Source organism: Seriola lalandi, unplaced genomic scaffold, assembly GCF_002814215.2.
Source record: "Seriola lalandi dorsalis isolate HSWRI2012SDOR001 ecotype SW California unplaced genomic scaffold, Sedor1 jcf7180002054588, whole genome shotgun sequence".
Lineage (NCBI taxonomy): Eukaryota > Metazoa > Chordata > Actinopteri > Carangiformes > Carangidae > Seriola > Seriola lalandi.
Genome location: NW_019525141.1, coordinates 172,095 through 185,916, shown reverse-complemented (window position 1 = coordinate 185,916; position 13,822 = coordinate 172,095). Strand labels below are relative to the sequence as shown.

Sequence of the window (13,822 nt, the reverse complement as noted above, 5' to 3'; positions counted from 1 at the left end):
TCCTATTCGTCCTCTTATTCCAGCATTTAGCCACATGGAGTCAGTAACAGATGGAAATATAGAACAAATGGAGATGAGCACAGCAGGGAGAAGCATTCGATTTGAATCAGTCTTATTGTTGTATTTAAAAGCAGAATTGAATCCACACAAAAGAAAACACTACGCAACAAATGTGGCAAGAGGAGGAGGAGTACATGCTGCAGTAGGATTGGACAAAGCTCTATTAAAAAGATAAAATAAAAATGTTCTGGTTACAGCCTCTAAAATGAGAAAGTTAAGTTGATATCTTCAGTTTTTGGACCAAACAAGCTGCTGGAATATGTCAGCATGGGCTTTAGGAAATGGGTGTGTTTCCACTGTTTTCTGAACTTCTATAAACCAAACAATTACTCAGTAAATAACTCATATTAATCAGCAATGGAAACAGTGTTTAACAGCCAAATCCCAAAGTATCTCTGTGTATCCAAACCTCAAAACAAAACCAAATCAAACACAAAGTGGCTCATTTGGTTTGTCCAGTATTTGCCCTGCAGCCTGTTACTCAGGTCTATTAACAGTATTTCCAACTGTTACAAGGACCTAATTAATTTGATAAATTACGATATTATAATCATATGTGTCATTTGATGGTTTGCTTTCCTCAATATTGGTATATATTATGGTGACGTGTGTGTTGTTGCTTCTGCCTCACCTGCGCCACATACGACAGGTCTGAGATGAGTGAGAAGCTGTCCACCTCCCCTCGACCGATGTACGTCTGCAGCAGGATGTTGACCTTGCCGTAGCCGTTCTCCACGCCGCCTGCAGCCGGCAGCTCGCAGCAGTTAGACAGCAACTGGTCCAGCTCCTCCAGCTCCTCATCACGAACCTCCAAACACACAGAACACACTCATATTTTGATGCGATAACAGAGTTTTGGGTGGATAAGAGGGTGGGCAGACCTCCGGTGTGGACGTAATAAAGAACCGGACGAGGTTTATAATGATCGCTCTAAATTTAAACCATCATTTGGATTACAAATGGAAATACGTTCACTGAAGTGTCGGCGGTTGTAGTCGGGACGACCTCTCACCTTCAGCTGTTCAAACTCCTCGGCCTTGGACACGATACTGAGGATATCAGCGTCTGTCCGCTGAGAGTCGAAGAGTTCATTGAATGTCTGCACAGACAGAGAAAACAGATAAGAGAAAAAAGAGAGCTGAACAACAGTGAATCAGTTTCTTTAATCTGTGAGGTTAAAATAACATAAGACATGATAGACGCATCTGCAGAATATTGATATTTCATTTAAAAGTACAGGAGACTAAAAAAATATGAACTACACATTTGTCAACTGTGTTTGTGGTCATCAGCTCTTAAAAATGATCAGTTCAATTCTGTGAATAGATTTGAACTCTGTGAACTGCTGCTTTATTGTTGTCTTTATATCTTGGCTCAGACTCTGGGCCCAGTTGGGCAGTAATCAACCACACTGAGAGAAACATCTCTCAGTCCCAACACTGACTCACTAAAAGGTTTTTTATTGGGTTAAACTTGGTTTCTAACGTGGTGGTTTTCATTGGAACCTTTATCTATATTTAAACATCCGTCTAACACTGATGTTTTAATGTGTCTGTTTTGTTTTTAGAATATTTGATTTGCTTGCTGTCTGTTTTGAACCACGTGTTTGTGAAGTTGTAAAGTGTATTGGGATCATGCTGCGCTGGTGACTGATTCATTGATTGATAGATATGATGAAGTTGTGTTCAGGGAGGAACTGGTGTGGCTCACGATACCACAGATATGACGGCTGACAGTTGTCACATCTATCCTTTGTTTGGCAAATAAACAGTGATCTCACACCCCAGTTGGAAAGGCCCACAGTGATGTGGTGAAACCCACACACTCGCACTCTACCTCGATGGTGTTGTATCTGATGTAGAAGTGGCTGGCAGTCCTGCCGAGGTCGGTGGAGGCGAAGTAGCCGGTGCGCTCCTCGAAGCGGATCATCCTGGCCTTATCCAGCTTCCTCCCAGACTCCACCACCAGCTCCTTCCTGTACAGCTCCAGGGAGGGATCCATCTGAAACGGTGTCAGTGTTTGATTTGAAACCACCCACAGTGCATTCACACTCTATTCAGACCACTTCACTGTTTTAACATTTTGTTATGCTGCAGCCTGAAATCATTTAAATCCATTTTTCCCTCATCAGTCTACACTCATTGCCCCATAATGACACAGTCTCAGACAGCACTTATTAATCTGTAAAAAAAAAAAAAAGACAAAATATCAGAATATCACACTTCACTTTCTCCTTCTATGTAGGAAAAACTGAAAATATCTGAAATGTTCCATATGAATTGCTCAACCAGTCACAGTGAAGTTTAGACTGAAGTTAGATTTTTACCATTTTATTATTTTAATTGTTATTGACGTACTTCTATCATCATACTCGTTGATCACTTACCTGGTAAGCCTTGTGGTTGATGCCGTACACCAGAGGGTTGGCCCTCATGCGAACATAGAAGTAAGTATAACTTAGCCACTTCACGGCCTCCTCCACATTGGTGACCGTCCCCAGGGCGACCTGAAACAGCAGTCGCCACAAGAAACAGTCAAACCGTCATCGGTCTCTGCCTCCATCTAGTGGACTCTGGAGGAAACTGCAGCCTCAACACAAACAGTCCAGTCTTGTTCCTGTCTCCTTCCATCAACACTGTCAGACTTTGCATCACAACGCATGTTAACCCCTTCTCAGCTCACACACATATGAAAATGAAGACAAAACAGACAGACAGAAGTTACGTGTGAAGACTTGTTCGTTTTCATCTAAATGGAATAAAGATTACAGTTTGGCGATTTTTCACTAATGGACCAACAAATGTAATGATGTGTTTCATCATGAAGCCTCCACCAAAGTTTCTATGACATACCTGATATTTTCAAAGGGGAAACTACAGCACCTATTTCTGTCCTAACCTTGTTATTTTCATGACTTTAATTCATGATATTTATTATTTGTTTTGTCTTCTTAATGTTTTCTTTGTGGTGTCAGCATATTTCAGTCAACTAGCACTGAATGAATGCACTAAAAATAATCTTTTTGTTTTTTGTTGCCATGGGAGCAGCACTTTCTTTTTTTTTACCTTAATTTTATTTGGGGAAAAAAGACATTAAAGTTATCATGAATCAGTTAAAATACCTTAGTACGTAACATGATGAGGTGTTGAAATCTGTCTTACACAAAGATGTCAAAGCAGATTTCTTACTCAACAGCAATAAAAAAATAATAACAGACAAATGCAGACATGCACCTGGTGAAATATTACGCAGGGATTTATAATCATTAAGTTCCCTCCTACATCACACAGGATGATGAAATCTTTGTCACTTCCTGACACAGCAGGAAAATACATCTGTAACCCTTCCTCATCTTTGTCTTTCAGAAAAGACAGAAGGACATTTTGCATCTAGAATTGAAAGAATAATTACATTGCAGAAACTCTGATATTAGTCTTGACCAAAGGGGGTGTGTAGGGACTAACCTCAGCGTTGAGGTTGTCGGCCAGGCTGTCCAGGAACTGACTCTCGATGGGGTTCTGCTGCGTGAGCAGGGTCAGGTAATGACTCAGCTTATCATGGGTGGTAATGATGGTCCCCTCCCCGTACTTGTCAAACTGGGGACGACCTGCACGGCCGAAAATCTGCATGACATCCAGGATGCCCAGGTCCACCAGGGTACCGCGCTTGGCATCGTAGATTTGAGTTCCCTGTGACAGACACGAGACAGAAGCAGAGCCAGAGGACCGGAAACATGTATTATTATTATTATTATTATATACTTCAAAACTACAATGAAAGAGCAGCTTGTTCAAAATGTGCTCAGAATGACCACATGACAAATGGTATTTCCCTGCACTGCAACAACAACAGGAGAGTATTTAATACTGTTAATAAAAATGTGAGTGTAATGAGATCCAGTCAAAATTTCATGTCATTAAAACATTCGATGTTCAGTTTGGAAAATCATAAATGTACTATGGAAACTAATGCTATGGTAACAGTGCCGTATGTAGGGTAAAGGCTATTGTCATAGATAAGACTGTGCATTTAATGTTATGGTTGTTAACATGTTAGTTCACATATTGTTTCCTCTGTGGGCTTCATCAGATCTGATGCAACTTTAAACAAATTCAATTAACAGTTTTTGTTTTCAACAGATTTAACAATTCCATTTTTTAAATGTTTGATTTAGCATTTCAATACTGACCTTACTCTTTGGTAAACAGAAATTTATTAACAATTAAAACACATCAGTGAGCCACACTGTTGCACTGTGTGACATGTTCTTTCATCAACATGCCACATGTAGTTTATTTTGCCTCCCTGACACCACACACACACACACACACACACAGCGTCCTGCGGTTTGTTAAAAACTACAGTGACCAGCTGTTTTAGGAAATGACTGCATCTCTTTAAAGAAAACTAAACTGGATATTTGTGAGCTGCTTAAAGATTTACATCCTCATTAGGAACTAAATGAAGGAGCCACTTTAAGGTCTTTGACTTTTAAATTCCTATTTTGTTCCAGTGAGTATCAACAAAGAAACCACATAGTCACTGAAACCTGTGGGATCGCTGAAAGTCTAAAAGTCTGGTCATCCAGCCTTGTTTACAGATAACAAGCAAGAAAGAAAGAAAGAAACCAAGAGGCAAAACAAAGAAACTGTAAGGACCTTGATAATAACTGCATGGGCCGGCAGGTTCACTCCCCAGGCCAGGGTGGCAGTACAGACCAGCACCTTGAGGTGGCCTTTGGAGAACATGCTCTCCATCAAGCTGCGGTCAGACCGCAGCATGCCAGCATGGTGGATCCCAAAGCCTTCTGGGAAAATCTCCTTCATCTGCTTGTTTCTGGAGCGCTGGATCTGAAATAGGTGGGAAGAGAGGTTAGTTTAGAAAAAGGAAAGAAGAGCGCTGGAGGGAATGAAAGGGGAAGTGAGTTTCTGGGTGTCAAAGACGGGAAGTGAGCCCAGATCCATTATCACGTTGGACTGCACAGAAACAGGAGGAGGGGAGAAACTGACCTGAGTCATAATTGCTGTTTTTTCCCAGAAAAACAGCAACAATAGGAACAACCTGGAATAAAATACACTCTACAAGAACATGACAAAGTGCATATGGCTACGGTACGGTTGAATAAACAGTCGTCTGGCAGAATCTTAACAAGCATTTTGGTCTCTGGTATCACCAGCCTATTAACATGGATTCTAATAACCTGCACAGGTGTGCCCTGGCTGTAGATTCAGACAGTGTGTGCAGCTCAGAGACCGCACACACCGTCAGGCAGATTGAGATGTCTGCTGGTAACTGACAGCAGAGCTGTGACCTGGCTGGGCTCGAGGGGAGTCCTCATCACAGGGCTTTATCTCTCTCTCTGGGTATCTAAATGGAGGTCAGTGCCCGGCAGGCCTCTCCACCACAAAGAGAAAGCCCATTACTGCCATCAGCTTTCTGTCTCACACACACTGACTGGATGTTTGGATTTGTATGAAAACCTTGTGTATAAAGGTGAAGGACTGAGACTTTCAGTATACAACTTTTGCAGAAGCAGCAGCATGTCTTCTGCTATGTGACAGAAAACTAGATAAAATGTCATGCAAGTGCATCGTAATGTTCCAATCTGGATTTAATGATTTCATATAATCTTCCGTTTTAATTCATGCAGCAGGTCCTGAACCAAGACTTGGCTTTAGAAACTTATTTTCCCTCCTGGCACCTCTATCAACAGGATGACGGCGTTTGTCGGCGCCTCAAAACTGTTCCAAATGACAATCACCAAAATGACCTGTGATCCAGTGCTGTGGTTAAAGCCCGGGTACGTTCAGGCACAAACACTAATTGAGGTGCTCTGAGGTTTTGTGGCTCATAACATCCTGACAGACAAGACTCACTCAGCAGACAGAGGTCTTTGTAGGTTATAAACTGATGGTTTCATTGTTCTTGGGAGGACAGTCTCTGTCATAGATTTTGAACTAGAATGTGCATTTTGATAAAAAATGCATGTGATTGCTGCAGCTCCTGCAGCTTACTGGCAGCTGCAGCAGAGCTAACTTGCATTTGCAGAAGCTGGTAGCTGCTGAGGTTTGCACTATTCATTTCTGTGAAGCAGTTGTTGTTTCTTCGCCATACTGCCCCCTAGTGGCGAAACCCAATGAAAATCTGTAGTCCTGTTTGTGGTGAAACTTGTAAGAAGGATGTAGGAAAGGGAGTCAAAAGTACGTTTTGCATATAATTCACAAAATCTTCATGACACAAATGTGCGGGACCTACATCAATCCACTTATCCACAGTATCATCCACTGAATCCACAGACACCAGTTCTTTGTTCTTGCTGTTGCAGTTGCCCAGAAATCAAACAAAACATTTTGTAATGTTTGTTAGGTGATTTCTCACCACATGGTGGCGCTATTGCTATCATCTTTATAGAGCTGAAGCACAGGAAAGCTGCTCACCACGTTTTAGTGTTGCAGCTTTTATCATTCATTCCCCATTCAAAAAAAACTGTTACATATTTTTTTTAGTTTTGGAGCCATGTTTCTAGCCTCAAGAGTGAAGGACTAGTATTGTGCCAAAAAACATGTGGAAGAAAAAGGAACAATAAAGATCGAGGGTCTTAATAGTGTGATTGTTCTTTTTGGTATGACTGTATGTAAGACTCGTTGGCATCTTCTTCACAGATCCAGTATAATCCCTCTTTACTTCACAAGTGATTAGGAAGCGTATTTGTTGTGCTGTTACCCCTCCACTTCTACTTCCACGCTTTGAGCTGTGATTTATTCAGATGACAGTCCTATAAAAATGATGCAATAGAACAAAAAGCAACCCTGCTCTGCTGTCTAAAGCCATATATGTATGAAAATCAGGGCGAACTGTGGCCGGGCGAGAGTCCTCAGGGCCGGGTTGTGCTCTGTGCTGTTGAAATCCATGTGAGACAGGGAAAGTAGGTAATTGAAATGCTACGGCTGAGGCTTTGCTTTGAGGTGTCAGAGTGTGTTACAGCCGTGCTTCCAGCCTCTAATCTAAGGTGAGTTAGCGCTGATGTCTGCTGTGCCATGGCTGTATCTGAGATGGCAGCGACCTAAGCTCCTGATCAGGTCCCATTAGGCCCTGCCGCTCGCTGCTGCTGCTGCTGCAGAGCTCACTCCGTCCACAGACAGCCAGCTGCCAGCTCCACTTACTGTCTATCAAGGCTGTGACTACAGAAAGGACATCAGCTAACACCAGAGCTGCTTGTCAAAACCTCTCTGAGGCGCACTAAACACAGCTAGGTGCAACCAACTGGTTTTACATTTCTGACGATTTTATTTGAACACTCATATCCCTGATGCTTTGAGAAACAGTGCACAGGAGTGAAGCTAAAGCGTTTACACAAACGAGGAAGCCTCAGTATTTCTGAGCAGAGCTTCAAAGCTGAGATTTCAAAGTGTAACATCACACCGAAAACGTGGCAACGATACCTCGGCTCTGTGGCAAAGAGTGGGGGATGGACGGCCTCTGTCTCACAACGCCACCACAGACACTGACTCTCACGAGCACCAAAACTCCCCATTCACTTTGTTAAATTGACACAGGGGGGCTAATTGTTGTTCATTCGCTGGCCCTCGACAGTCATGACGCTCGGTGCTCAACGAGGCCGGCTGTTAACGCTAGATAGGCGGGAGAGAGTGGGAGGACGAGTTTCCACTCACACCCACTCTACTCCATTGTTTCCATCACAATCTGCCTCTTTCTCCTCATATCCCGTTCTGTTTTAGCTCCATCTACCAAACCTGCAGCTTCACAGATCCAACCGTCTCCCGTTGTTATGAGAAATAAACGTGGGAGATTTTTGGTCGTTCTTGAATCCTCAGCCATCTTTGATGACGCTGTTGTTGTAAACAGATTAAACTCCTCCTGACTTACTTCGTCAGTATTTAACGGTGTGCTCCAGTCATGACGGAGCCACAATGGTCTTTCATATTGTTGTGGTGCTAAAAACAGCTGATTTTATATACATTTAGTTTGCTGTAATATCATTTGCTGCTGTCAATTCCCTCTGCTGAATTGATGATACATAAGGTTCATTCATTACTTGTATGTCCGTTCTCTCTTCCCATATTTTCTGCCTCTAAATAACAACGCCTTCAGGTAAATATAACATAAACCCACACACGTCCTTTTTCTCTGCACTGGTTTTTTTTTTCTTTTTTACCTGTGCTAAACTTCAGCAGGCTGGATGCAGCCTTTAGTCAACATTGCAGCCTAACAAGGAGCTACAAATACCCCCCGACCCCCCAACGTCCACAAGACACTCCAGTGCTGCGTCTGGCTCCAGAGATGATCTACTGCCGCTGGAGTCAGCGTCCGCGGGAAAGGTAAGCAGATTGTCTCACACGTGCGTCTCCTCTCTGCTGTTTTTTCGGTGCAGGTGTATTTTGCTCGAGTCTCTGAAGCGTGAAATTCACTTTTGTATTGTCAACTAGTTTGAAAAGCAAAAAAAAAAAAAAAAAGAAATTGTCAAAACATCTCTAAACAACGTTGAAAGTGTGTCTGCTGAACACCAAACTGCTTTTAAGGCGTTCTGCTTTTTGAATGTGTAAAGAAGACATTTAAACTGTCACAGAGACGAGAAGCAGCCGAGGTGAAAACAGAGAATAACCAAGCTGCATCAGTGAAAATCCAGGCTGAAAGTCTAAATTAAGTTTAACACAGTAGTAATACATGAAGTACCAATGGAGGTCATATTTTTTGCATGAGTGTATTGTTATGTGTTGGTTGTCCTTCTCTATATGACGGCAGTCCTTTGTTCCTGAACATGGTGGGTGGCACAGAGGAACACTCCTCTCTCCACTCAGCTGTTTTAATGCTGATTAAGAAGCAATTAAAGAGGAAAATCGACTTGCTGCGCATTACCATGATAACATGTGAGGCCGCCCCCTGAAGCTATGACACTGCGGATGAGCTGGAACACCAGAATAGGCAGAGTGGATGGAGAGGTGCTCAGTCTTCCTCATTCTGTCCCACTACTTCACAAAGCCCTGCTTCTATTTACGGCAGCCATTGTTTGTGAAAGGTGCGTTTGTCGCTCCGCTGTGTCATTCCAGTTTTCTACCAGCCTTTGAGCTGTGGCTCACTGTTGTTGATCAGTGCGCTGGGGAGCTGGTGTGGCACGTTGACATGTTGTCAAAGATCTGACACGATGAGAGGACGGGCAGCGGACAAGACTTGTAAAAATAGCACTAAATCAAGGCAAAGAGACGTTAATGAGCCTCCTCTGGTGAAGCTGTGGAGTCCCTGGAGGCTTCACCATCACAGGCATCAGTGTGTCTACATCGCTGCGTCTTGTCAAACAAAAAGACATGAAAGCTGCACATCTAAAAAGCGTTTTCAGAGAAGACGTCCTCACAAGAAAAGTGAAGGTATATCAGCCTGTTCTCTCTCTCTGCCTTTACATATCACTAATTAATACTCCTTTTTTAAGTAATATGCATCCCTACAGTTCTATAATAAGCATGCCGTGTCCTCCGCTGACACTGTAAGTTAGTGCTACAGCTGTTACTGTCCAGCTCTGAAGAACCCACGATCGCTCTGCAGTATCGTCTGTGTAATGGACCCGTGGGACCACAAGGTGTCTCTTAGGCTCCACAGTAAAGTGCAGAGGACAGGCAGTCCTCTGGTACCAGCCGCACGGTTTCATCTCCGAAAGCTGGATATTAAAAACCACGAGAGACAGGGGGAGGAGAGGAGCAGAGGTGAAGAGAGGAGAGAGGAGAGGAAGGGAGGAAGGGAGGGGAAGGTAGAGGCTAGATTGTCAGAGTTGGAGCAAATGAAAGTCAAACGGGCTTTTGAATACAACAACTCTGTGGGGAGAGCTGGAGGCACAGGCAACATACAGTAGGTTTTATTTTTGACTTTATTTCTTACATTTATGAAGAGATCATAAACATTTACAGCCTCATTCATATCTACAGATGTAGCTGTTTCAAATCCTCATTCCTAAACCGAAGAACAACAACTAAGCGTCAAAACTCTGCACACACCTGTCTACTACACTGTTTGATCATCCAGTCAAATGCAGACAAGAGAAGACAGAGCCGTCAATACTGTAGATTCTCTATGTGCAGAACCAAACCAACAATGAATGAACCTACAGCATCTCTGTGCCGTAAAGCAGCTTTGGTGTCTGGACTCACTGCCACATACATCGTCCTGCTGCACCCAATGTGTATAAACCCAGTGTGGACATTGGTCCATCAAACACCGCTACCTCCTGTTAGAATAACCTACAGTTACCAGCTGTTTTTAGGAAAATACCTGAAACCATGTATTTGTGAGCTATTTTTAAAATAAATATCTTTAGTAGGAAATCACAGGCAGGGTCGTCAGAAAGTTAGGAAACATTAAGAGGCGGACTAACGTTGGTTTAGCAGATGTATAGAATAGTTTCAACTTTATCATTTAAGTCAACGAAGTTTTTCGGGCCCCACACTCGGCGCAAACCTGGAGCCACGTCGCCCAGAGAAACAGTGGTTAACTGAGTGATGATGAGAACTAGTTTATCTGGATCTATCTGATTTGCTCCCTGAATCATGTGCAGCAGAATCTACTGCAGCGATTTCACTATACTGAACAATTTGCCTTTTTTTTTTACTTTTCAAATGAATTCAATATAAATTACCCAGCATCCACTAGTTCCAGTTTCTCCGTTATGAGAAGTTTCTGCTCCGTCTCATTGATAGTAAACTGAATCTTTGGGTTTCAGACTGTTGGCTGGAGAACACAGGAATGGGAAGTTGTCGCCTTCAGATTAAGGACATTTTTCACTATTCTCTCACATTTTATTAATGAGTTATTCATTTTATTTTTTGGCAAATGAGCGGTTCTGAAAATAATAGCTAGCTGCACTCGTATTCGCGAGGGTTGTCTTCTTTTGAGATTTTTGTTTCTGGTGATTTCAGTTTTTGCCTCTTCAAACATTCAGGTCGTTAAACACGAGGCAAACAATTAACATTAAAATGTGTAATTTAAAATGCACCACAAACAGATTGGCTCTTTTGGGGAGACAGTACTGTGCTACCAGTTCATTTTCAGTAATCACGCTATAATTACTGTAAAAGTCGTCTTACATTCATTACACTGGAATTTGACCCAGACTACTACTAGTCATTAGTTACATTAATCACACTCCAGTATGTCAAGCTGGGAATCCAAAGTGTGGGATGATTTCTCGAGGCTAAAGGACGACCCCAATTAACGTGACATTCAAACTTTGCAGACAAATATTCATCGACCTCAAACGTGGCTTATCATTTGAAACATGTAAGTAGCCTAACGTTAGTCTCGTAGCACGGCTGCTCGCTCTAACGTTCTCCTCGCTGGTTGTTCTGAACATTCAGTCATTCTGTCTTTCGCCGGTGTCATTAACAGGCTGCCCTAACGAATGCTAATCTTAATCGAAGAAGAAGCCAGACATGCATCGTTCTCTTCTGATGGGGGGGGTATTCAATGTTCCAGGTGCCAGTTATATTTTTTTGCCCCCGGCTCTCAGAGACCTTTAGTCCACCACTGGTTCTGTGTTTTACTTATGGCTCCGGGTTTGTGCTGACCACAACAGCTGACCTTAAGCACATTCCCCACCGACACTCAGTAGTACAACAGTAGCAGTGTTACCTCTATGTTCTGATGTTAATTGTATATGACAGAGCTATTACAACCCAAGAATTGGGGGCGCTGCCAAAGCATCATTTTCAACTGTTCTCCTCTCACACCTACACAATGTTTTCTTTATAATGCACCATTTAAATGCTAAGTGTACACATATGATCAAAAGGCAGGACCGAAGTGCTGCTGTGTAAAATGCCCTTTTGGATAATGTTTTACATTATTTACCCAACAGCACTTCATAATCATTGGCTCACCAAAAACACTATTTAACAAGAATTGATTTGAGTGGGTGCATTAAGATTTCTAAGCTTGATTGACAGCCTCTGTAACCCCTGAGATAAAGCCAATTAAATAACATTAGGCGAGACTTAATATAGTGGAATCACTCCTGACTTTTAAAGCTGGATAAATAAATGCTAAATTATATGACTGACCTCAGAGGTGCTTTATTTTACTGCATATGCATATTGGAGATTAAAAAACACCTATAAATATTAATGTGGGGGCAATTTCCAGAGTGCAAATAAGCTGTGCATTACCTCTGTGTGGGCTTAGAGTGGAATCAACCTGATGCCCCTTCCTTCGCCAAAGCAGGGCAGACCGACAAACACTCAAAGATGGACTAATGGAGCAGATAATACTCATTATGTTGGGATACAGGCAGAAGAGCTAGGAGTGAATTAATGCACTGTTAGTGCACACACAACCAGTTTAATTAATGTACGTACACTGTAGGAACAGTTGCACAATGCTTTTGAGGTACTGTTTCAAAGACTAACCAGGCCACTGCGCACTTCTCCATTTTTTTTGTCCCCGACATAATCTCTTATCTGTATTTCCAGTTTTAGAAAGCATGAAAAGTGATCTGATTTGTATACATATCCCATTTAAATAGAGGGAAGATTAGAGGCGCATCAATCTTGGCTCAGCCCCAGGGAACAAAGGAAAAGGTTACTAAATTTATCACTCTGCCTTCTGTTGCAGGAGATTCAAATATGGGAGTTGGAATCTGACTGACTGTCCTCTGGGGGAGAATATAGCTCCCTCTCTGTGTACTCTCACAGCACAGAGACCATCAATTACACACACACACACACACACACACACACGCGCGCACACAAGCACACGCACACAACCAGTGTCCTGCTCTCAAGCCTGAACACACGTACAGTATCGTACCAAAACTGTGTTGTATGTTGTTACAATAATGATGAGCTGTGAACCAGGAAATCTAGGGCATCATTTCTATAGTCACATTTGTTCTATTTGGTTTTTGTCAGTTCAATTCACGCAACAAAACGCTAACTTTACACGGATATATTTTCAGCGTTTTAATATGAAAATGATCTCCATATGAGAAACCATCTCCATCCATTCTAAAACCTGAAAACATATATCACATGATCATTTACATTCACAGGGCACAGTTGTCTACTCTGTACCTGTTTGCCTAGCTGCAGAAAATACTAGCAACGAGGAACAGCAATGATGAAAAGAAAGACCAGAGATGTTTTTGCTTGGACTGACAACAAGGTGGAACACATGAGTACAAGGTGTTCATGGCAGCAGAAAACAGAGACAGGGAGAAGGATACCTTGTGATTTGGGTGTCCGTGTCATCGTTTCCAGAAGTCTCTGTTTTCGTCCGTACAGACTAAAACGTAACCTCAGAGTTTTCAAACTAAAGCGGGGTAAGCAGTGTTTCTAAGAGTCTCCATTTCAGGGGCTCGAACTCCAGAGTAGTGGGGATGCACGCGTAGCAAGAATGATGCATTTTAAAGGTTAAGGGTTAGATAAGTGCTGCTCTTTCACTTTCAATACTTCGGATTTAAACCTGCCTGGGGATTGAACCAGAGATGTTCCGGTCACAAGCTTGCTCCTCTAACCTTTGGGGAACCACTGAATAAATACAAGTAAAAAAAAAAATCATGAATGCCAAGTCCTAAACAAGAAGAATTTCCTCTTGAAAAATGATTTCTGTCGCAATTTTAAGCATTTCAGACCTAAACATGCAGCTTTAGGTTTACATTTTTTTGCTGTCCTCATCTTAGACTTTTCCTCTGTTTGGGTTGTGTGTCTGGAAAGCTATGTGTGTCAAAGTTCAAAGTCAAAGTAGATGGGGCTACACACACTGA

General features: G+C 42.4%; 1 protein-coding gene across 1 annotated transcript in view; it reads right to left on the bottom strand.

The window, feature by feature from the left end:
• The window catches only part of ascc3 (activating signal cointegrator 1 complex subunit 3), a 162,747-nt gene that overhangs the window by 43,148 nt on the left and 105,777 nt on the right, over positions 1-13,822 (bottom strand). The window contains exons 15-20 of the mRNA XM_023419007.2: positions 4,719-4,910; positions 3,525-3,749; positions 2,447-2,566; positions 1,897-2,061; positions 1,073-1,159; positions 692-868 (exon numbers count right to left, since the gene is read on the bottom strand). Of these exons, the coding sequence (XP_023274775.1) occupies positions 692-868; positions 1,073-1,159; positions 1,897-2,061; positions 2,447-2,566; positions 3,525-3,749; positions 4,719-4,910 (966 nt within the window). The remainder of the gene's footprint in view (positions 1-691; positions 869-1,072; positions 1,160-1,896; positions 2,062-2,446; positions 2,567-3,524; positions 3,750-4,718; positions 4,911-13,822) is intronic.